This window comes from Magallana gigas, chromosome 4, assembly GCF_963853765.1.
Source record: "Magallana gigas chromosome 4, xbMagGiga1.1, whole genome shotgun sequence".
Classification (NCBI taxonomy): domain Eukaryota; kingdom Metazoa; phylum Mollusca; class Bivalvia; order Ostreida; family Ostreidae; genus Magallana; species Magallana gigas.
This window is the reverse complement of record NC_088856.1, coordinates 27,904,228-27,929,049: the sequence shown is the minus strand read 5'-3', so window position 1 is coordinate 27,929,049 and position 24,822 is coordinate 27,904,228. Positions and strand designations below refer to the sequence as shown.

The 24,822-nt window shown below is 33.3% G+C and overlaps 3 protein-coding genes across 4 annotated transcripts in view; 2 read left to right on the top strand and 1 right to left on the bottom strand.

Annotated features, from left to right (window-relative positions):
• Positions 1-4,073: 4,073 nt before the first annotated feature.
• The window catches only part of LOC105340067 (inositol-pentakisphosphate 2-kinase), a 41,890-nt gene continuing 21,141 nt past the window's right edge, over positions 4,074-24,822 (bottom strand). Inside the window, exons 7-13 of the mRNA XM_011445904.4 lie at positions 24,467-24,525; positions 9,284-9,356; positions 7,379-7,488; positions 6,689-6,900; positions 5,938-6,073; positions 5,074-5,268; positions 4,074-4,664 (exon numbers count right to left, since the gene is read on the bottom strand). Of these exons, the coding sequence (XP_011444206.4) occupies positions 4,475-4,664; positions 5,074-5,268; positions 5,938-6,073; positions 6,689-6,900; positions 7,379-7,488; positions 9,284-9,356; positions 24,467-24,525 (975 nt within the window). The 3' untranslated portion in view covers positions 4,074-4,474. The remainder of the gene's footprint in view (positions 4,665-5,073; positions 5,269-5,937; positions 6,074-6,688; positions 6,901-7,378; positions 7,489-9,283; positions 9,357-24,466; positions 24,526-24,822) is intronic.
• LOC105340065 (aldose reductase-related protein 2) overlaps positions 9,619-24,822 on the top strand; it is a 56,109-nt gene continuing 40,905 nt past the window's right edge. The window contains exon 1 of the mRNA XM_066081875.1: positions 9,619-9,801. Coding sequence (XP_065937947.1) covers positions 9,634-9,801 — 168 coding nt within the window. The 5' untranslated portion in view covers positions 9,619-9,633. The remainder of the gene's footprint in view (positions 9,802-24,822) is intronic.
• On the top strand, positions 13,042-20,313 carry LOC105341115 (uncharacterized). 2 transcript variants are annotated; one of them, XR_004599238.2, is made up of 3 exons: positions 13,042-13,181; positions 19,720-19,811; positions 20,088-20,299. XR_004599238.2 is itself a non-coding variant. In XM_066081874.1 (3 exons), exons 1-3 carry the CDS (start codon positions 17,507-17,509, stop codon positions 20,101-20,103), a joined length of 1,722 nt encoding a protein of 573 aa, XP_065937946.1. In that variant the 5' UTR covers positions 17,454-17,506; the 3' UTR covers positions 20,104-20,313. The 2 variants fall into 2 exon arrangements, 1 of the variants encoding a protein (XP_065937946.1); XM_066081874.1 differs by lacking the exon at positions 13,042-13,181 and adding an exon at positions 17,454-19,120 and having other exon boundaries at positions 20,088-20,313.

Here is a 24,822-nt window from a genome sequence, read left to right as displayed (position 1 = left end):
GATGTAACATATTTGAGCCAAAAAGCATATATATATATATATATATATATATATATATATATATATATATATATATATATATATATATATAAACTATTCAAACTTTTTGATGTGAAGGTAGCAAGTTAATGCAAGCTGTAAAATGATAGCTCCCAGAACATACTACGTCATAAAATTCTGTCATTTAAAGATTTTCAGCTTACTTACAATCTATAATAAACAATCTATAATAATAAACAAGATCACTGTGTCAATAGTTTTATCAATAGTTTTATCTTGTAAACCGTTGACAATGATCAAGTCAACGTTAGACTAAAAATCTGAGAAAAATAAATACCCTGTAAAGCAAAATTAAAACAGATTACCACTAAAATTTAGCTGCAGGTAAATTTAACGTACAAAAGTTAAACCAGGTAATTCTTAAGAGTAAGAATATAGCATTTAAAACATTTGAAGTCATTTACATCTTTCATTACCATGGAAATCCTCTCTAATTAAGGTGGTATGGGACATCTGTCAATATTAATGTGGATTTAAGTACATTATGAATAAAATGCTTTCATCGGTTTCAAATTTTTAAATATTACAATATTTTACCAAAAATTATGTTTTAAAAATATTTGAAAAAGTAAAAAAAAAAAATTTTTAACCCCCCCCCCCCCCCCCCCCAGCAGGATTCGAATTCATGACTTACAAGTACGTAGTGAATCCACTAACCCACCACGCTACGCTGTAAGATTTCAATTTTGGTAAAGAAACCATTAATTTATACCTATTTTTATTGTTCATTTCGATAAATATTACGTCACACCACAACGTGGAGGAGTCCCATACCATCTTAACGATGTCATTCTGCATACAAAAGCCAAAATCAAACAAAATACAAAAATGTAAACCTGAATAAATACATGATTTTATATTAAAATCTATAAAATCATAATTATTATTAATCAGAAAAAAAATATTATGCTTGAAATCCAGCACCATTTGAAATTCTTAATATTTTCATACTAGACATTCTAAAACCCAAACTGCACAGGAACAACCAAGACTGCTTTTTTTTGGTGTATCCTTGCATTATGGCAAGGGAAGGGGGTTATTCTGAATTCCAATGAGCCCAAAGGGGGCCACCCAATTACTGAATATGTCACCCCTTCCCCCAAAGGAGGAAAAGGATAATATTTTAGGTTAATTGTTAAAATTGTTATTAATATTTTATCAATTGTACGTTGTATTTATGTAATTTAAATCACTTATTTTTAATATTTTGTCAACCGACTATGTGTTAATATTACGTTACACAATTAATAACTTCAAACTGACATTAATTGACTTTGTTATACAAAAAAACCCAAACCAAATCAAATGGGAATATGTTAAAAATATGAGAAAAAATATGATGCAAACAATTCTTATGAGAACACAAAACAATTGTTAATATTTGTTAATTTATTATGTGTGTGGGTAGGTGGGTCATTTTGTGTGTGTGTGTGGGGGGGGGGGGGGGGGATAAAATGTATGTAACAGGACGAAGTAGAGGGAAAAAGAGGGTAAATATATACATTTACTGGTAGTAAGTGTCTGGGCATGAAGATTGAGATAAAACTCGTATGTAGCTAGAAGTGAGGAAACAATTATTATTTATGAAACTTTATCAGAATCTATTTTAGTGGTTAGCAATGGCTTAATAATGCGTATCCATTCAAATGCACTATCATTAAATTCAGTAGTATACCTGCAACTTTATATGTAAAAACAAATTAATACTGTGGCGATCATGTACACATATTTGGTTTCTTTTACCAAATTTAACAATGTTAAAACTGCATTTCTTTTACTAAAGTAACATTTAAGACATGGTAATAAAAGTTTTTGATTCACAAAAAAAAAACATGTTTGTCCTGTACCTTAATGCTACCCAGAACAAGATTTGATAATTCCTTTTGGTTGTCTGTGCAAAGCATCAACCGCAAGATTTAAAAAAAAAAATATTTTAAGAGATTACATGTTATATACCTGAAATCACAAATTATAAATGAAGACAAGAGATTCAATATAGCAGAGTACTGTCAACAAACTTTCATACACAATAGTTTATTACTTAATCTTTTGATTCACTGCACGTATTAAAACTGGTTCTGAAGAACTTGATTCTGCTGAGTTTATGTTGATAATCTTGAACAATTAATTAAGAGATTCTTCTCATGGTATTACAGAAGGATTATTTAATTTGAGGACCACAACTTCAAGTCTGACACAAATTATCTTGCCTGCAAGATGTAAGTTGGTATCCAATAATATTTATACTTTTTAAATTAAATCCTAGATTCAATTTAATCAACAAACCTATTGTTGAATTTTTTCTATGAGAACAATCAAATTTGAGACCAAACACTGTTAATTTAGTAAATAATGAAGGTTAACAATTTTTACACACATGATATATTGAATAACTGGGTCAGACACATGGCCATCACAGCAGATGTGATTGCTTCTGATTTGTTTAATCATTATAGATGGCAAGAGGGTCACAAATTCAACACTGACATTAACGCATGACCTAACTGACAATTTATCGTACATGGCTTTAGGCTAGACTTATATTAAATCATCAATTCTTTTTTTTTTTTGGTGTGACTATGGATTTCACCATATTCAATTTGGGTGCAGACCCAAAAAAGTCACACCTAATTGGGATTGATACAATTATTGAAAAATGTTGAATATATGTTATATGATGACAATATTAAGACAATGAATAGATTCCATGGTAAAAAGTCCATGCACCCTAGTGAACTTAAACTTTACATCAGCCCCTTCCCTCCCAAAAACACAAAAGTGACTAAGAACACAAATTTATATAAAATCAATCTTTTAGATTGTGTGCTTGTTTAAATTTTTTTTTAATTCAAAATCAACAAGGGGGGGGGGGGGTAAATTCCATAGGTTGAACAAATGTTCGACTAAGAGAAAAGTATAAATTAAAGACACCAATAAAGAAAAAAATGTGTCTTAGAACATTAGCACACAAATTGCAACTGCAGCTTATCAGCTGACTTCATATTGCAGAGAACTACATGTATAGAGTGGAGTAGCACCAGTTTCAAAATGCACCAACTATCTTTGGGATTTCTCTATCATCAATACATTGAATCTTTTCATGTTTGCTGGACACAAATAAGATAAATATAGGAACTTTCTCTTTAAAAAAAGAAAAGATACAAAAGGTAATCTTTAGGTGGGATGAACAAACAGCATAGGGACTCTCTTGTGATGATTCTTTTGTAGAACTTGACATGAATCAGATTTTCTTTTTCATTTGGGAAAACTAAATATCTATAACTATTTTTTTTTTTAAATCAAAAGGACCAAAAACCCATATTTCTACCCAATAAATCTATTTTGGCACATCATGTATCTTAGATACTAGAAGTCTCCATGACTCTTTAAAAATAAACACAAAAAAACCTTACAAACTAAAATGATTAAAACAAAACTGAACGTTCACAGCAAATTCCTCAAATACATAATTCATTGGACTTTTTTTACAAACATAGCTTAAGAAAAAAAAAACTCACGACAATAAGAAATTAACCATTAAACATTATACTGTACATGCAGTAAAATTGACAAATTTAAAACATGCATCTATTGGGAAAAAAACTCTGTCTTCATAGGGAAAAAGAGAGTGAGGGTTGAATATTAAAAGATTTGGAGAAACAGAAAGAGGAAGACACTGAGAGACGGAGAGAATGGAGAGGATGCAGCACGTGTATGTATAAAGAATACAATAGACACTATTATAACAATAGAGCTAATTACCACCGGCAAATTCAAAACAAAAACAAAAATCTTTCATGACTGGACCCTCAAAACTGTATTTTAATCCTAAAGTAAACAACAAATATTCATTGATATTTCTTCTCATTGAAATTTGGCATTTTGATATGTAGATTTTTTTAAATCACATACATGATATTTTTATATATATAAATTATATATATATATATATAATTTATATATATATATATATACAATTTTGAAAATCAATGATTACTTTTTGGGGGGGGGGGGGGGGGTAAAGGTCTTAACTTTTTAAATAGGTAGCACTCTCACAATATCTGACACACAAAATGATGGCAACAAAATATTGTTTTTTCTTAAAGAAAAAAAATTATAAAAAAAAAACCAACAACACAAGGTATATATGACTAGAAGTTTGCTAGACTGTCATGGAAAATTCTTTTTAAGAATATAACCATGGAAACAAACAAAAAATTCTTTCTTAATCCACAACAATACCGGTACTCATAAAAAAAAAAAAAATAATAGTTTTCATTCAATCTCAAAACAATCACACTTAACACAGACTTTATCTCTTAAAGCAACGCAATGCCACGTCCTAATAATGGCCTTAAAAATGTTATGCCCTTGACATTTTGACCTTCACTGATACAGTGACCTTCGGCTTTAATTAATCGTTGAGGGTGCAGTCGTCGGTCTCGTTTTCGGACTGCTCCTCCTCGAAGGCCTGGACAATGTCCGACTGCTGGCGGTGGTACTTCTTGATCTTGTCCACTGGCTTCGGGTCAAGGTCAATGATCACCACGGAAAATATGTACTTCCTGCCGTAACTGTCCGTCAGCACCATATCGTTGTTTTCACTGGAATCAAGAAAAAGATAAATGTAAAATAAAGTTTACCGGTAAATATATGCTAAATAAATTAATTAAAATTTACGTATACTGTAAATTCCTTATTTTACCGAGTACTTAATTCCGCGATTCAACCGTTTTCCATCAAATTGCGAGAACAATAATTCGCAAATGCCGAATTTTTATCACAGCTTCTTGTAATTAACATATATCAGAAAAATTTAAGCGAGATTGTAAAATTCCAAGACGTGCTTCTCGCGATTATACGCGGATATTAATTCCTCGCATTTCATTAGGAATCTACAGTACTCACTGAAAAAAAAGAGGGAGAAAGATTTTCAAATGAACTGCGTACGTGGTACAAATTTCACACAGTCAATCTACTGTCGCTTCATTCCTGATGTAGGGTTAGACTTACCTGCTTGTATTGGGAGAGATCTGCTGCATGGCCACCATTATAGAGCAGTCCTGGGCAGTCTTAGACACATTGTGTCTCTTGACCTGATTAACAGCGAACTCGATGCTTTCTGGGTCGGGCTGGCTCAATGGGTCCTCTAGGCAAGGACTAAGCCAGGTCTCCTGGGTGAACGGCCCATACAAATTCCAGTTGGAACTATATAATCAATCAAAATAAAAAAGAGTCTGAAAGGTCTGCATTCTATATGAAACAATCTTTTCTTCTTTGCTGCTGTGTCAGGAAATTTTCATTGCCAATTTCATCCGACTGGCTCTCACTTTCAGTGAACATAAATTTAAACACAACTTTACCAGGATAAATTCAAAATGGGACAAGATCTTTAACAAATGTGATTGGCCAAAAATGTAACCCATCTATTGATCATTCAAATATTAAATACATGTACTTCTGACAGCAATAATCATGCATGTATTTCACATGGAAAGGAATCAAAGATTACATTGCTGAATTTGTGCTGCTTATGAAATTCTCATACAGTTATAAATCATAGACATTATCTTATTGAAATATCCTCAAGTACATTTCATCAAGGATTCCTGCATTACTGTACATCAAGTACTTGGATTCATATAACTTGTCTAATTGTTCTGTTATAACATATATCAATACTTTAAATGAAAATCTTTTCTTATCGCCTACATCAAAAATTGAACTCTCCAAATAAAAAAGATATAATTTTTTCTTTTATCAAATTCTTTAAAATAATTGAAATTTAAAAAAATGCTGAGAAAGGAAATGTGTTAAGAGAAAAGAAATCAGGAAAAAAAGATTATTAATATCGATATCAATGAAATCTGTACCCACCTGTCCTGTGGGTGGGATGCCAGGTGTTCCTTGACCTTGACATACAGGGGGTGGATCTCCTCAATGTCCATCTGGTCCAGCGTCTGGACGTGGAGGATGCGGTCCAGTACACAGTTGTGGGGGAGACTGCTGGGCTCTGTAATACACAACGACAAGGCACAAATACAGGAGTTATCTAACATTGCGATGGATTAGACATCCTTAATCAAGGTTAAAAGATGCAGGCTTTGGGACCAAAAAAAAATCCCCCACAGGTTTACATTTTATACATTTTATACCATGTATGTGTACCGTGTATGTGTACCATGTATGTGTACCATGTATGTGTACCGTGTATGGAACAAGTGCCTCTCTTTGTGAAGAACTTGTGAAGAAAAGCAACAGTCTCCCAAACAAACATGTTCTTAATAAATAAAGTTATCCTACATCTACAGTACAGTAAGAAATCTTATACAAGGCCCTTGATAATCATTTTCTTTCTTTGACTTAAATATGCAAGAGAACGGCTAGAACTTTAACAGCAGTTTTGACAAAAAATCATAAAAAAAAATTCACAAAAAAAGGATTAATCCCAAGATTGTGAAAATATAAATTTTTCAAATCATTAAATTTTTAGATCCATTTCTAAAAAAAAAAAAAAAAGATCTTCCAATGGTAAACTTGAACAGAAAAACTTTAAGCCTAAAATATAAATATTATCCGATGCATCTATCGTCATCTGTTTTTTTCTTTTTTTAACCTGTGAAATTACCTGACTTTTCCTCGTGATTGACCTTGTATGAACTGTTCAGACAATGCTGGCTATATACAGTCTGGACAGGCTTTCTGTGAGCGACACACGGTGAATCCTTCGTCTGCCGATTGCTGGATTTCAGAACCGTGTGACTGGATCGATGGATCTCCGATTTTTTGGGTACATACAATAGGGCATCAATAATCAGGTCAACAAAGGTTTGTACCTCCCTGTAATATACAAAAAAATGTCAAAATTTTTCTACAGAAAATACAACACTTTGCTAAATAAGGTGTAATTTTGCAAGGTGGAAGCTTTCTGAGAATTTAATGATTAGATCTGCCAAAAATTTTACATCAGCCTGAAATAAATCATACTACACATCATTTTAAAAAGAAAACCAAATAGAATGTTCACATTTTAGGGTATCAATCCGATTCAAGAAGATCAATTTTTTTTTTTTTTAATTTTAACAATTCATTTTTTTTTCAATCGATAAAGTCAGATAATTTTTTTTCACAGAACAGAGATGCCTTTGTAGAAAGTCTTGACAATTCCAATACATGTATTTTTTTTTTACTAAAAAAATCCAAAGATATCTCACAGACACATCAGAATCATAGCTTCAATTGTCCAATAGGGGAAGAATTGTTTCGTTTAATTAAATAGAGTTATCTTTCTTACGTCTCCAAATACCAAATGACTCACAGTTGTTTTCTCATGCCATTCTTCAGACCATTGACTGAGTCACCGAAGAACTGCTGCAGAATTGTACCAATTTCATTCTTCATAAATTCACTGTATACTTCAATACCATTCTACAAAAAAAACAAACTAAGACATTCAGGTCAAATTCAATATGATCAGCAATACATTCATGTTCTGCACTCTGTAATTGTTCATGTTAATACAATGTATTACATATATCTTTTGTATATATTATAATATCTATATTTTCCAGTGACTTCACCTGTGATACACTACGTATCAATTTTGTACTATAAAACCCATAACTTCAAATGACACCAAATTGAGGCGCCAACGGGGTTTGCTTATTTATATTTGAATATTTAATCGGATGATGGCTTGAAATTATATAAATATAAGTAATAAGGAATCATTCTTTGAATATTATGAGGTGATAATTTCGGTCGGGGCGTGATCAAATCTATCATAAAGCCCTTTGGGCTTTATAGGATTTGATCATGCCCCTACCAAAATTATCACCTCATAATACTCAAAGAATGATTCCTTATTCCTTATATAATGACTGAATTCTCTCTCTCTCTCTCTCTCTCTCTCTCTCTCTCTCTCTCTCTCTCTCTCAACTGACAAAACAGAGCCAAGTGCTGTGATACTGAATCAACCATCAATATTGGCATGCTTAGAGAACATTTTTTAAAGCAACATATAGTACAATTACTACAATAACATCCTCATACACATGAAGTTCAAGTGTTGATCAATTCAAAAATGAATGATTGAACTATTTGCAATAATATCCTTCTTTCTAATTATGATATTCCAAGATCCTATATCCTGTCACAGAATGTTTATTTACTATATATAAAATTTGACTCTTGAGATTTGAAGAGTTCACATCCAATGACAGACAGGGCTTTCAATACCGTTATTTTGAAGATACCGGTAATATGTGAATTCCTCATTCAATGAATTCTTTCCAATAGTTTTATCTTGCCAATCACAAAATTTGAGGCAGCATATACTTTTGAAATAGTAAAAAATCATTCCCTCCCTCCCCCTTTTTGAAAGCTCTAGATCCTCTGTTTGATTGAGGGGGAGGGGTGGAGGGTGGTTACCAGTGTATCAACAATTGGACAGTAAAGATTCACAAAGAAGAAAAAGAACACATCTTTACAGAAATACACAATTAAAACACTATTTCATTTCTTTTTCGTTGCTTCTCTATCTTAGTACAGTACATGTATTTGAGTGCCAACAGCAATGTACATGTACATGCATGTATATATCAAACTGTGGGCAACTACGTGACATGAAATCAGTAATGTTATGTAATGTCATCTACAAACCGAGATACATGTCAACAAACTGTCACAGACAGGCTGCGCAATGTCACAACAATCAAAACCAAAATCATCAAACTGGTCACGTATTCAAAACTTAAATGTACCCAGTGCCATTCTAATTCTTGCAATTTAGCTATTATCAACCCAACTCTTTCAAGGTTTCATATTTATTTCTTTTTGATAGAGAAATGTTACACTATATGTACTTTAAAACATTCAAATTTTTTTTACAAAGTATTTTATTCTTGTTTATTTGTAGTTTAGGGAGTGTTGCTTTATGAGTAAAGTTAATTCAATTAATTAAAAATTACTTGATAAAATGGATATAAACATGATAACATTCATCCATATCTTCATCGTCGGAAACCCACGGTCGGTCTCGCTTCTCTTACCTTTAGAGGTAAGAGAAGCGAGACCGACCGTGGGTTTCCGACGATGCCATATCTTGTCATAATCAACATTTTGCTCTGGATTTTCAGTAGTTTCACACAAGTCATTTACTAATTCATAGCTTCCATATTATCTGGATGTTTTTGTAGAGTGTTACAGGGTTACCGGTACGTACTTGACAGATTTTCAGATTGTTCTGTGGGGTGACACACAAACCATGGAGGGCATGTCTCATCCTAGCGCGGCTCCTACAACACAGGGAAAAAAAACGAACCATGAATTTGATTAACATTTACACATGACAGAAATCAAAGTGGAAACCAATTCATCAACTTAATATGTAAATTCAAGTAATAAGAGTTATGCCCCTTTGTCCACTAAATCTATCAATAGAAAATAACTAGCCATTGGATGGACTTCCATATAATTTGCATGATTGATTCCATGTTGTGGGGAACATGATTCATTATTTGAGTCATGGCAGTGTAATGGCCTGATCCAAATCCTTCTGGAAAAAGCTTGCAAATGCAATGCTCAGAAAAATCTGACTTAATTGCATCATTTCTTAGAATGTTCCTGAATTTATCAATAAAGAAAATTTCACTTGCAATACTAATGCAACAGTTGAGGATTCGCAATGATGCTGTCAGCATTATATATAGACAGGGACCGAATCTTTCTGGAATATCTGGGGTAAGAGGGCGGTAGAGGGATATCATAATCTTAATAGATTTAGAAAACTGTTGTACCATTTAAAAATTGTGCATACATGAGCTGAGGCATATTTGCGATTCTTTTACTATGTAAATTTAATAAATTTTCATCATTTTCCGAGGGTGGGGGGTGGGGGTTTGGGACCTCCCTCTAGATCTGCGCATGTACAATGATCATAGTAAAGGTTATGTTACTAAAGTATGGCATTTTTGACCTTAGTAATTATCTAAGCTCCCATCTCCTTGCTTTTATCAACTTATTTCAAATATAGGCCAAACAGAGCGAAACTGGTATCATGTGACATCAAAATGACATCTCCCTAAAAAAAGTTTTTGAGGTAAAATCCCCTTTACTAAAAATACCCTGTATTTTTATAGAGCCATTCAACTCAGATGAGGAAATTCCGAAATTCAAGGACGCAATCGAATGTAAGGGCGGCAGATATCATTTTACAGATAGAGATAGCATTTAAAATACCGAAACCCTATGATATATTGACCTTCATATGTAAAGCAGTTTGGAAAGAAGATGTGAAATAATTCAAAAGGAAATAATCCTACACCAAATACATGTAGATGATTTAAAATACTCCATCTAAAATAAAGTCTTTGTTCTGAATTCTAGAATGACTTCAGTAATTAAGTCTTATTTGCATTGGCTGAGGGCAAACAATTTTCATGCAGGATTTCAATTTTTAAAAAAATCTTTACAATATCTAATTAGATTATTTCACTTGTATTATTCACAAGGGTTTTCACATTCGGTACACTATGCTTGATCTACAATACTTGGTTCATGGTCCTGTCGTTGAACTATTTAGATTTCATACAGGATTCAAGTCCGTCTGATATAATTTATCAAATGGGACAAACACCTAGGAGGACATATATATTGCCTAATTTGATAATGCATTGAAAAAAATTTAGGTGAGAGGTGGGACCCACAAATTAAAACACTGCACTGCTGACATTATCATTTTGAAGATTACACTGTTTATTGATAGACCGCAGTCGTGTCCAAGTAGCGTAGTGGACAATGCACTCGCTTTTCACCGCTGCGACCCGAGTTCGATCCCCGCGATCGACCGTGGTTGTATGTTATAGGGTATGGCGGACGCCCGGTTGGACACGTGGGTTTTCTCCGGGTACTCCAGCTTCTTCCCACACCAATGACCCCCTCGCACTAACAACCATGACAACGAGAGATATTAATATAAGTTGTAGAACTTGTTTATCAATCGTTGTAAAATAAATTAAGATCGCGGATCGCAGTCGTGTTAAATAGAAAAATTCAGTTTGAGGAATTCATGGGAATAATAAACTTGTCTCCTGACTGTCAGGAAAAACATACATTCATATTATGTTTTGATTGAAGCAATAAAGTGCCCTACTTAGATTGAACTTTCATCATCAGAGTTAGCATATGACATTTACATAAAAAGCTTCCAAAGCTTTATCTTGCCTATTAAATTCAAAGCTTTCACTGAAACAAAAATAATAGGGAATTTTTTAAAAAAATCAAAATCACTCACTAATGAAATAGAGTATTGAAAATTTAACATAACGAGGTACCATTTCGAGTCATCTCTGTTAAAGGAACAAACTCTAAAATAAATCATAAATCATCTATAATATCATAATCCCTCTCCACAATTATTAAATTCCCTTAAAATTACAACGGGAAGTTCGTTAAAAAACATTCCATGTGTGATCATTATCATGCTGGCCTGCAGAATCATCATGGCATGCCATTGTATTCTACTAACAAACCACCATACATTAGGGAAAGTGTCAAAACAGAGTCAGAGATCAACAAAACGTTTAATTATGGGCCTCTGTTGAGCATCTTAATCAAGCTTCCCTTTTGTTCGAATTAAATGTCAGGCATGCTCGTATTTTCGTGCATTGATCGAGGAATAGCGCAAATCTGAATTTAAAATTTCTTTTTTTTACGACTAATTTAGGCTGACGTAAAAAGCAATGTGGCCTGTTGTGAACCTAAATGTGCTTAATTGCAATGTCTTAAAATGTATAGTAAGCATATTATGATAATTCTGCAGTAACAAAAATTTTCTTTGTGTTACCTCGGTCTTAACACTCATTCAAATGGAATGCCAATGAATCTAATTTGTAATTTTAATTAAATAATTATCGTTGGAGTCCTATGAATTAAACAGTTACTAAACTCAACAAAGAAAAAAAAATAAACACTAATATTAAAATCATTATAAATACATGTACATGTAGATACACAGAACTATGAGTGCTCTCTCTCTCTCTCTCTCTCTCTCTCTCTCTCTCTCTCTTCCCTTTTCAAAACACAGGGCCTCAACAACAAGGCAGCTATAGGCTATTTTTAGAACACAGTGAAAACTGGAAAATCAGCCAACAGCTGTTGACATGCATGAGAGAGTTTAGAAAAAACATGCCCTAGATAATTGGGGTTCTTAAGGGGGAATTAAATACTATAAGCCAGAACAAAGGAACAAAGAAACATTCCAAAAAATTCACAAAGAGAGGAAGTAAATTTAAGGTTTTGTCAAACATGAAAATCATGTAAATGAGATGTTGAGGTTTTATAACTGAAAGACCCTGCACTGGAATGTAAAACTATTAATATCATTTGAATAAACCCTCATTTTGCTACGTGTGTTGTTACTAATGCATGACTTGTCGTTAGATACAGATAAAAAACACATTTGTGAAGAATTTTAACAAGAAATTTAGAAAAAATAAAGAAGTTTTCCTGTCGTTAAATATATATTTGTGTATCTGTCATTATTTACGGTAGATCTTATATGAGAGCAAGTAGGGTTTCTTTTTAGTGCAAACGGTCTCATGGGAAAGATATAGTAAAAAAATAAACCACCAACCCTTCAGAATTAACCGCCATTTTTAACCAAAAATAAACTTCGGCTATGACTAAGTTTATGGGTGATCAACAAAATGCTGATTGTAAAATTGCCCACATCGAGGTTCTCTAAGGCTTTTAAAACGTGCATGTAATAATGATCATGTAATGTAAGCTTTACATAGCTGAAATTTTCACTTCAAACTTACAACGTGTTCTTCTCGTCTCACATGTTTTTCAAAAGTGAAAGTAGATGAAATTCATCCGCTGAAAAAATCAAAGCCTGCTGTGCGTACACACATGTTATTTTCGTTTAAAATGCATATTATAAATTTAACATTCTTATTTAAACCATGTACAGTCTGTTTTAAGAATTAATTTTGCTGTACGAAAAAATACGAAAATAACTTTTTCTAGAGAAAAGACTTCCGGTTAAAGAAAAAGTGGTTGATCTTTCATCACATGGATGTAAACTTTGCAGATTTCGAGACTTAGAGCGACTGCAAAAGGTATTTGCTTTTTTTCATTGTTGCATATTTTGAAAATGGAACTTTAAGTACGTTTTTTGCAGAAATCAGAAATAAATTAATACCAAGAATCGTACACATATCATCTGATCCCCACATGCTCTCTCTTTGCTAAGGACCGTGTTTTGGGCCACAACATTTTGCTCATTAAAGCTAGTAAATTTTATTTTTTTTAACAGTTAGCTATATATATGGGTATGAAATGTGTGCACATACAACTGTCATGTAAAATGAAATTTATTTAATTATCAAAATTACAAAAGTAAATATATGGAATACCGGAAGGGAAAAGTGTAGTCTACTGTACACTTGTTACATGTATAAGCATGGGTAGCAAAAAGAAAACCTCGCGTGTGTTTGGTAAAGGAAAAGGTGTACACCAAAAGCGTAGAAAAGAGAAACACCATGGAAGACCACACTACATCTTAAAAAGAAGCCGACCAAGTGGCAAACATATTAAAATCAAAATCAAGAAGCTGTGGAAAAAACATTCTATTGGTACTGGTAGAAAAGTGTCATATATTTCTACTATATTAAATGATAATCACTCTATTAGACTTTCTATTAAGAAAGTAAAACAGGTGTATCCAGATGGATACAGAATAATTAATCTTACTACTTTACAAAGCCATGTAAATGAAGTGACTTTGCATGCATGCCAATGTGTTGATGCCATTGCCCTTGCATCCACTGGAAAAGCACCGATAACTGCATTGACAGAAACAAGAAACCTTGGTTTAGCCAGTGTATTTGCTGTTCAGTGCAATGGGTGTAAAAAACATTTTAAATTTGAAACAAGTCCTCGCATTCCAGGATCACGGAGGTATACACAGGCTTTGATTATATTCAAAAAAGATTTATTTTACAATTTTATTTATAAATTTGTAAATATCTCTCATTATTATGATTATTTATTTTTGGATTGTGTAAAAATGAAAATCAAAACATGAGTTTAGGCCCTGAGAAACAATAGATGCTCAATGACATGCATTCATTAGCTACCAGTATTTATAAAGAGTCTTTAATAAGAAAATGTTTAATTAAAAAAGGTCCAAAATCAATTGGTCTCATATCATGCAGAATAAGTTCTTTACCATGTTTCACATCAAAATTAAATGCTCATTAAAATATTCATGCTCAATGAGAATGGCAATAAGCTACCACTCATAGGATGCTGTCTCTGTGAATTTGTAAAAGGAATGATTATCTACTCTTTAGCAGAACAAAATGTTTTGAAACATGATCAATGTGTCATATATATATATATATATAGCACATTAATTTTATTTTTGTTTTTTTTGAGTTTCGGACGGCCAATTTAGAAATGCATTTGACTCTAAAACTTTGAACATGTTCAATTTTATTCTTTACTATTATAATCTACATTTGAAAATGATCAACTATTCTAAGTAATAGTGATTTTAAAATATATGAGTTTCTAAGTGTGTAAAAAAAAACTCATTTTCATTAAAACAATCCAATATCAGATTTCTATTAGGCAACTCATAATTGTTAGGGGTTGTCTTTATCAACAATAACTTTTAATGATATAATTGCATTAGGTAAAATAAGTATTTCTTTTAACATCATGCACCTGCTATCTCTGCTGTCCGATTTTGTTGAAATTGTAAACTTTTCACAAAACATGATAGTGTAAGCTCAGAATATTGAAAAAGTGAAAGAAAGAGGTACAAATCACAAAGTATATATGACTGAATTTTCAATGAGGGTTTCTTCATTAGATTTTGATTACAGTAGTATTTCAAATAAACTGAATTTCAATCACTATTTGAAAACATAGTCAGGTTTAGTGAATTATATGATAATGTATTTGATCATGTTGAAATTTGAATTAATATTGTTTGTTAAATTTACTTTGTAGGAAGTTATGAATATCTTATGAATAATCTAAAAAAAGAAGATATACACCCATCCTTTATTATATTAATGTCCCATACATGTACCAATAATGATAATAGATACTGCTTACTCTTAATAAAAATGATATATAATTTAGGTCTGCTGTAACACAGCACAGTTTTTGCTATATATATCACCTCTACATGAATATCTGTTATTGATCTTTTTACATTGGTACTGTAGTAAAGGGGATAAGATTTGTTCAAATGGAGGACAATATTTCTTTCAAAGAGATATATAGATGATTTTGAATTGATAGAGGTTGCCTTAAAATGTTCTTGATAGTTGTATGTCAAAAGACATGTACTTTATAAACAACACCACACTGTAGTGTAAGAACTAAGGTTTGTTAAATTCATGAATCTATTCCTATTAAAAGGGGTGATTTAGAAAAGCTAAACAATAATTTACAAATAGCATTTCTAAAAGTCTATGTGCAAATGCAATAAAATGTTATGTGATATTAATTCCCTCTGATTTTATATAAGATCAACTGTTGTTGTCAAAGGTCATTTAGTCATAAACTTCAAAAATATTTCCATATATGATATTGTTACAAATGCTTATAAACTAATATTTTAATTTTTTAGAGATAAATTATCACAGTATTAAGGAGCATGTTTATGATTAGAGTTTTTGAAAACCAAGTGTTGAAAATAAAATAAAAAATAATATTGTTTGGTTCATAAACATTAAACCAAGGAGTAAACACAGCACTAAGGATTCTCTATTTAATTAAGTTTTTGTACGGTTCTTCCTCTTATTATTCTTCTTCTTTGCTGCTCTGAATTTATCTGTTGCATTTCTCAGAGATGTCTGAACAGAATTATACAAAACTCTAGGATACGTTAGGCCTGCATATCTAGTTGTGCACCCTGGTTTGATTTTTCTCATTTGGGGTTGGCCAACCACTTTTATGGGGGGTCAAAAGGGTGAAAACACTGAACCTTATGGGGAAAATCGTAGACTCTATTGTAAATGGTAATAACTTGAAAATGGACAAAGATGATTATATACGGTTTTCATAATCATATATTGACTGTTAGAGGCAATATATAGGCTTTATTAGATCTGACCCCTGGGGTCATCCCAACCCCCAGGATATTGGAAATGACCATATATCTCAGAAACTGTTAGTATCCTGATCCCTAAACCATATATATATTCTTGTTCCATGTGTTAGGGGCATCAAATGGTATGTAGGTCATGGGCCCTGGGGGTGGTCTTGACCCCCCTCAAACAGGAAGTGCCCGAATATCTTGAAAACTGTTAAGATCCAAACCCCTTAACCAAAATTATTCTTGTTCCATGGGTCTTGTTGGTTCACCTAATGTATAGTAAAGGACCCCTGGGGAACATCATGTAACTTCGGAAATAAAAGTAATCAAGTTCTATATCTTTTTGTCTGTAAAGTTTGACCCATGTGGGTCATCCTTACTCCCAATGATGGCCTCGTTCCTTTTGGAGACTCTATAATCGCCCCGATTATAATTACATCTTGTTACATCTTGTGTTAAAAATGTGATCCCGAATTAATACTTTGGCCACAAGAGGGTTTTAAAGTTTAACAAAAAAAATAAATAGGGAAAATGTTTTAAAAAATTAAATAGAATGTTACAAAAAACTGTTGTTTAATTAGTAAGCGATGTGGCCCGTAGGCCATTTGTTTTATTTAATTATTCTCTTCTTGTGCCTTGCAAACTCCTATAAATTATGATTTTAGATTTGACATAAATGTACGTGCAGTGTGGGGAAGCATGACAACGGGAAATGGGCCATCCCACCTTAATGAAATTCTTTGTACTATGAACTCCCCAGGCCTGTCTTCTACATCGTTTACAGCTATAGAGAAGGAGGTTGGAGAATGGTGGCTTTCTGCTCTTGAGAGTAACATATTGGAAGCAGGGGCAGAAGAGAGAGCTTTGGCAGTAGAAAGGGGTGATTACCATCATGAGGTTCCTGCAATAACTGTTATTACAGATGGTGGATGGTCAAAACGGACACACAAACACAGCTATAATGCTCTTGGAGGTGTAGCCATTATCATTGGTAAAGAGACAGGAAAACTGCTGCATATAGGGGTTAGAAATAAATACTGTTATGTGTGCCAAACAGCCAAGAATAAGATGGTAGAACCACAACAACACGATTGTTTCAAGAACTGGGATTCAGATAGTCAATCCATGGAAAGTGACATTATTGTGGAAGGGTTTAAAGAAGCAGAGACTAAACATGGTTTACGGTACATGCGTATAGTTGGTGATGGGGACTCGTCTGTATATGCCAAAATTAGAGAGGAAGTACCAGAGTGGGGCAGGGGTGTTCAGAAAGAAGAGTGTGCAAATCATGTTTGTAAGTGTTACAGATCCAACCTTGAGAAGCTCGTAATGAATAACCCCCTTTACAAAGGAAGGCATAATCTTACAAAAAAAGTTAGAGTACAGCTAGTTTCTGCAGTAAGATGTGCAATACGTGTCAGAGCAAAACAGAGGGAGAACAAAGAACTTACCACATCAGCTGCAGTTGCTCACCTTAAACATGATATTCTGAATTCTGTACATCATGTTTTTGGTAACCATTCAAATTGTTCAGACTTTTGTAAGGTGTCAACTTCAACCTCAACTGCTGATAATTTACAAATTCAAATCGAACAAAATGAAGGTATTGCTGATGATGGCGCAAACTTTGAGAATATCTTTGAAGAGCAGATTACATTCTGGGAAGAAGGTGCAAGTGCAGAAGAGTTAGAGAAGTCTCGTTATTGTAGCTTTGACTTTCATGATGTTGAAAAATTTATCATTCAGGATGTTTCTATTCTTTTAATGAAAATAGCAGAGAAGGCTGAACGTCTGATTGGCAACACCACAACAAACATTGCAGAGTCTTGGATGCACATAAGGTGCAAGTTTGATGGTGGAAAGATTCACAATCTATGCAACAGAGGGTCATGGCATGCTCGGTGTTATGGTGGTGCTTTGCGTATGAACTATGGACCACAGTGGTCTCCAAATGTTTGGAAAGAATCCACAGCTACACATGCAGGATCTTTTTTTACTAAAGTTTTCCAAAGACAGGAAGTGAAGCTGGCCCAAAGTAAGAAACATCAAATGAAGCCGCAAACAAAGAAAAACAGATTTTTGAAGAAATTAAGGAATCTAAAGCAAAGTACAACCACAAAAGCTAAAAGAGCATATGGAGAGGATGCCACTGAGGTTACTGAAGATATATCGGCATCAGACTTAGAATCAAAAAAGCAAGAATTCCTTAACAAACATGTATGCGTCTCTTCAACCCAGATAGCAAAGATCCAGAGTTCCACTTCTAAACAATCTTCATCAGGTCTGTGGCATTCTGAGAGAAGAAAACGATTAACTGCCTCTAATTTTGGAAAAGTTTATCGGCGTAGACCATCTATCCCAGTTAAAAACTTGGTGAAATCTCTACTGTATTCTAATTTTAAAGGAAATAGACATACTAGAAATGGACTTCTACAGGAAAGATCTACTATAGAGGAATACAAACTCAGAAAAGCTGAAGAGAATGAGAATGTAATAGTGAAGGACTCAGGATTGGTAATTGATCATAACAACAACTTCCTAGCAGCAAGTCCTGATGGTTTTGTGTATACCTCTGATGGAAAGAAGGGCCTTATAGAGATAAAGAACCTCGTTCATAATAAGCCTTTAAATCTTTTTGAAGCTGCAGACAAAATAAGGTCATTTTGTTTGCAGTATAGAAATGGAAAATTATCCTTAAAGGAGAATCACGATTATTACTATCAATGTCAAGGGCTTATGAACATTTGTGGAACAGAGTGGATAGACTTTGTGGTTCGCACTCTGAATCCCTACCATCTTTTCATCGAGAGAATATACAGGAATGAGGATCTTTGGAACATAATGCTGCCAAAGCTCAAAGATTTTTATCACACATCATTGTTACCTGAATTAGCTTCTCCTCGGGAAGGGAAAAGTCCAGGCATAAGGGAACCTGGGGTTTGGGTATGTATGCGATTTATCCGTTTGTGCACACATTTCTAACCCAAGAGTGTGTATGCGGTTTATCGCTTTGTGCACACATTTCTAACCCAAGAGTGTGTATGCGGTTTATCCCTTTGTGCACACATTTCTAACCCAAGAGTGTGTATGCGGTTTATCCGTTTGTGCACACATTTCTAACCCAAGAGTGTGTATGCGGTTTATCCCTTTGTGCACACATTTCTAACCCAAGAGTGTGTATGCGGTTTATCCCTTTATGCACACATTTCTAACCCAAGAGTGATAATAGGAATTATTATAATGAAGAACAACATTAACTATCACCAAATTATAAGTGTGACAATGAAATTAGAGCATTGCGTTAATTTTGTGCTGTGTTTTTTTTTTCAGTGCAAATCTAAGTACATATATAAAATGCCTTTCTAATACTGTCATTTACTTGTAATTGGTGTTCTTTTCAAGGTTTTTTTTTCTCTAGTCCTTTATAATTACATTATGAAACATAACCATGCATGTTGTAACTTTAATGAAGTTTCATATCTATCTTAATTCATTGATTTTGACATCATTCTTTTACAATATATATTATATATATATTTCAGTATTCACCCCCCAATACAAGGGTGGCTGTTAGAAAAACACGAGGTGGTAGGATGCTGACGGATCCTTTATCAAGGAAAAGCAGAAATAAAAGGTACTGTTTAAGAATTAGCTAATAATTTGTAAGGATTCTCCTCTTTATTGTAAACTATATACATATGTACCAGAAAGTTTATTATGGTAATAGATCTTTTGGGCTTCCATACTTTTTCTTCAAAAAGTAGTTCCACTTTCACAATTTCATTTCATATACCAATGACACTCACTTCATATTTTCATAGTTTTTCTCCTTTATCTAATTTGTATGTTGTTATATCACTCAATAGACTATAGTTTCAGAGTTTTTAAACCATTTTTTCTTTATTTGAAGAAAAAAGAAAGACTAAGAATGGAAGAGGATTTTTTTCAAGACTTTAATTATTAAAGGTCAGTAGTTTCTTAAAGAAAGTTTGAATGATACTGGTATCATAAAATCTGAATTCTGCAACTCATTACAAAGATTTTGATGTGCAGATGATGTATGACTCTTAAAATAGTCAACCAATTTAAGATATTACTTATTCTTCCAAATTTGACTTTGACGAAACCTTAAGCATTCTATAAGTTAGTAATTATATTTTTCATGTAAAATGTTTTCCGAACGGAAATAAATCAATACAGTGTAAAAATGTGGGGTTTTTTTTTTATTATTATTAAATTTAGGGTGGGAAGTGAGATTTTCTCTGCCTTGGGTCTTGGGGCAATATTTGATTTGCTTACTCAGCAGATTTGTTGTATTATGGACTAGCTCTCTTCTGGCCTATACAAGTCTGCTTCAGAGAGAAAGATATAAAAGTGTGTCTGTGTCAACAAAGTTATGCAATAATCTGACAGACCAAACAAGGGTACATACAATTACACTGTAAATAAATGGATTGAAAGTCTTAGCCTCATTTAGGTTGGCATTTTTATTATTAATCCTCTTACAAGAGATTATATACTTTATGATAATTAAAGAGTTTTACTCAATCCTACCTAAACAGTTACAAACAAAGCGATGTTCTCCAAGAAACAACAGAGAGAGAGTACAGCTATAAATAAACCACCCAGCAATTCCATACCTTAATATTTTAATCATTGCACAATTAATTCTTCTAGAATACTCATGAGTATAATTAGAAGAAGCAGCTCATAGCAAACATAAGTGTAATACTTCAATTTCATATCTTAATATTTTAATCCTTGCACAATTAATTCTTCTAGAATACTCATGAGTATAATTAGAAGAAGCAGCTCATAGCAAACATAAGTGTAATACTTGTATTAAGTTTCATGGACTTATAAGAGGTTGAAATAAGTGGGTTTTTTTTAAAACTGATTAAGATTGATAAAGTTGCACTGCCATTTTATAGTAAACATGAATGTCGATCGAAATTAAAACACCACTGAATCAACAACAAACATATCTTTCAGTTACAAAATATTTGGGAGGGGGGGTTGGAAAATGGTTGTGTGTGTGTGGGGGGGGGGGGGGGGGGGGTATAACCTAAATGTGTGATTTTACCAAATACATGTAACAGGATAATTAACTCCAGTTAAGTTTAGAACAAAACTGACTCTAAAGTTTGTAACTTGTAACAACATATGGATCAGATAATACCCTGAGATCTTACACCGACATTGCCTGCAGGTTTCTGAAGGGCCACATATCAACATCAATCTGATTAACTCAAATGAACTCTCTGAATGGTAATAAAAACCAAAGGGCGAGACTAATATTCCGGTGAAACTAATGGTAAAACAAAACAAATGGATGTCAGAACTAAAACCCTAAATGAGTATGAACAGTCTCTCCAGAATTTCTTTTGTTTTCAAATTTGCTCTCTCTCTCTCTCTCTCTCTCTTGTATTGCAGACTGTATTGCAATTATTTTACATGAGATTTTTAAAGTGCACTGTAAAGCCTTGTAAATTAAATGATATCAAACACACTTTGTAAGTTTAGTCATTTATGATTGCTCCAATGATAAATGTATATACACATGTATATTAAGAAAAAACATTCTTTTTCCTCTCTCTCTCTCTCCTCTCTCTCTCTCTCTGTGGGTTTCCATGCAATCACCGACATAGATCTACCACATTTCATTAACATTATAATGCCCCCAGTGGCCCTGTATAATGTTGCATTAACATACCAACTTCCCACTCATTTCTGATAATGGTCAAACACAATTTCCTGCTCCTTATAATCTGTGCTGTGTGCCCCAGAATATACAGCCTAGCTAACACTGGGATCAATAATAGCCATCAATGGAGAATCAGCTGATTCCATAATACAGGGGTTCACGACCAAGGTATCTTTGAGGTCTGATGTCAATATCTGACGTCAATTCCTGCCATCTTCGAATAAATCTCAGTTAAACCCAAGGCTCTTGCCAAATTGATCAACCCTTTTTATTACACAAAAATATAAACAGTTTCCCCATCCATATCGGTCAATAGGCATACTTTCTGTTAATGATAGGGTGAAGAACATTTGGTAATTGCCAGGCCCCAAGGTATAATATATGTATATGCGATCAAAAATAAAGGAATAATCTTTGCCTGTTAACTATACCGGTACATATATATTTGTCGATTTCATGAGTCAAAAGATTTCCGAGGTCATATTTGTCAGCTGATAGCATTTGATTACTCAGTGGATTAACTAAATCTAGGATAATCAATCTACACAGGTACATGCACAGGTATTACCTCAGCGACATGTATTTAAGTGTGAGTGTCCGCTTAATGATACCTATGTACAAAACACCAACCTAAGGGGGGTGCTCTTACGACGACGATAAGATTGAACGACCTAAAAACCGAATACACAAAATGCACTAAGGGCCCCCTCAGTCCTGTCCGATCTGTGTCCAGGGGCTTGCATGTGATTATGGACATTCATCATGAGTCCCTATATCCCAGTCGGCCCATAGGTTTTTATGTGGAGATGCATCAAGATTTGATGGCCCTTACATACATGGTGAATGGACTATATAGCTGCTTTTAGCTGTCAAATCTGTCTTAGTACTTGTATAGGTATATAGGTGTATGGAGAAGTGTTGGGCCATATACAGTCGACTTATGTATATGTTTTCTATGACTTTTGGACAAGCAGTGCTGGTTTAATATTATTACAGCATAAAACAGGAGTATAGTGCTTTATATAATAAAACAAAATAAAAAACACAGACTTGCTGGCAGCAGGGATAAATCATAGAGTTACTCAACCAGAAAGGTGAAGGGAGCTAGAATCACAAAAAAGAATCTGTAGATCTTGTAACCCCCCCCCCCCCCCCCAAAAAAAAAATTCTTTATCATAAGATAAAGAAATCTTGGGACTTATGTATTTTCCATCTAGAAAATCTATTTGAACTTGAAATATAATTAATATAATCTTTCAAAAGAAATTATTTTTTATGCTATAACATTTCTAGAAGTGATAATTAAATGCATGGTATTTGAGTACATGTATATATGCCTTTTTTATTTATTAATGTCTGACAACAGCTAGTACCTCTATTGACCTGTATTAAAAAAGCAGCTGCTAATTATTTCGCCTACGGAATATAAACTTGGAAGATACAATGTTCTAGAATCAACAGATGTTTCAATATCGACACTTATGTCACCGATAAGGATGATAAGTGAATAAACAAAATTTGATCAATTTCATAATACACATATATCTGCATCATTAATGACTAGCTGCATATATATCAAACACCAGCTGTTATCAAAACATTAGTATATAATTTCTGGATATAGTAATTAGAACTGGGAATCATTTGGAATTTAGATTAAAGGATTTTTGTGAATTTTTTTTCTCTCTCTCCATTCATTATTGTTACTGATTGAACCAAAATATCATACAATTTTCTTTTATGAATATTATTATGACGAACTTGCACAACTATTTACAATACAGAAAACAAATATTAGGCCATTAATTGGCCTTCTGCCAAAAATTTCAAGTGTTTACGAAAAACAACAAGTTATTAATTTAGGAATGTACTATGCACAAGTTCTACACATTTTAAAAATTCTCCTCATCTGTTTCACCAACTTGAAGTGCTGCATGATCAGGTCACTATAATCAATAAACAGATTATCTTGGTAAACAAAGGGATTTAAAAACAGAATTTTATTAACTTCTCTGTGGATTGGGGCACTATCCATTCCATTAAACATGTTAACTGATCTTAATTTCCACAAATTCAGATAACAGTTTTTATTCATCCACCATCTGTCACTTTTACACCCACCCCCCATCCCCCCCTCTGAAAGAATCATCATACAACTGTATTCAATTCAGCATACTATAATAGGCTCTCATAATGTAAAAAAAAAAAAACCCAGTGAATGAGACTTTAAAAAAAAAAAAATTTCAATAACACCAACGGTCCCAAATGATTACTTTCCCAACTCTAATTTTCTTAAAATCATTTGCTTAAATTTGTACACGTGCTGTAACGCAGTCCTAGAATGCTGAGAAAGATCGCCAACGAAAGGTGGCAAAGAATAGAATTGTCACTTAAGTGTCAGTTTGCATTCAGGCCCAGCGATACCGTCAGCGCTGCTTTTGAGACATCATTGTCAAATATGGACCAGCTGCCGTTTTAAGGACCATTGTTCAGGCCATTGTCGGTCCTACCTGCTGAAGTTGGTGACAACCCCCCAGTTATTGTGAAATCTAATCACCCTGGGGGCCCCCGCGACAGACACTTACCCTGAGAATAAATCGAGCGGACAATAATGACTGGTCGTGGTCCATCGCCCCTCTTTGGCCTGAAAAATAGAGAAATAATGACGGTGAACTTTGACGACGATGAACTTTGACATCAAATCTTTGGTCGTGTTTGTCAACACTGCTAGTATTAAACATGTTTAAAAAAGTCTTTATCTGTCAATCCTTAACATGTAAGAAGTATTTTTGTAAATGTTGTAAAAGTAAACTTTTTTAAAAATTTAAAAATACAGAATAATTTTCTAACAATATGAAACATAAGATATATATTGATGAAGATATTTTAATTTGACTCCATCGAGTATGGAAACCAAATAAAAATATAAAACCTTCTTCCA

Excerpts from the sequence above, each read along its gene's own strand:
- LOC105341115 (XM_066081874.1), top strand. The coding sequence starts at position 17,507 with ATGAATAACCCCCTTTACAAAGGAAGGCATAATCTTACAAAAAAAGTT. Across the intron at positions 19,121-19,719 it reads TAAGGGAACCTGGGGTTTGG|TATTCACCCCCCAATACAAG; the intron begins GTATGTATGCGA and ends TATATATTTCAG.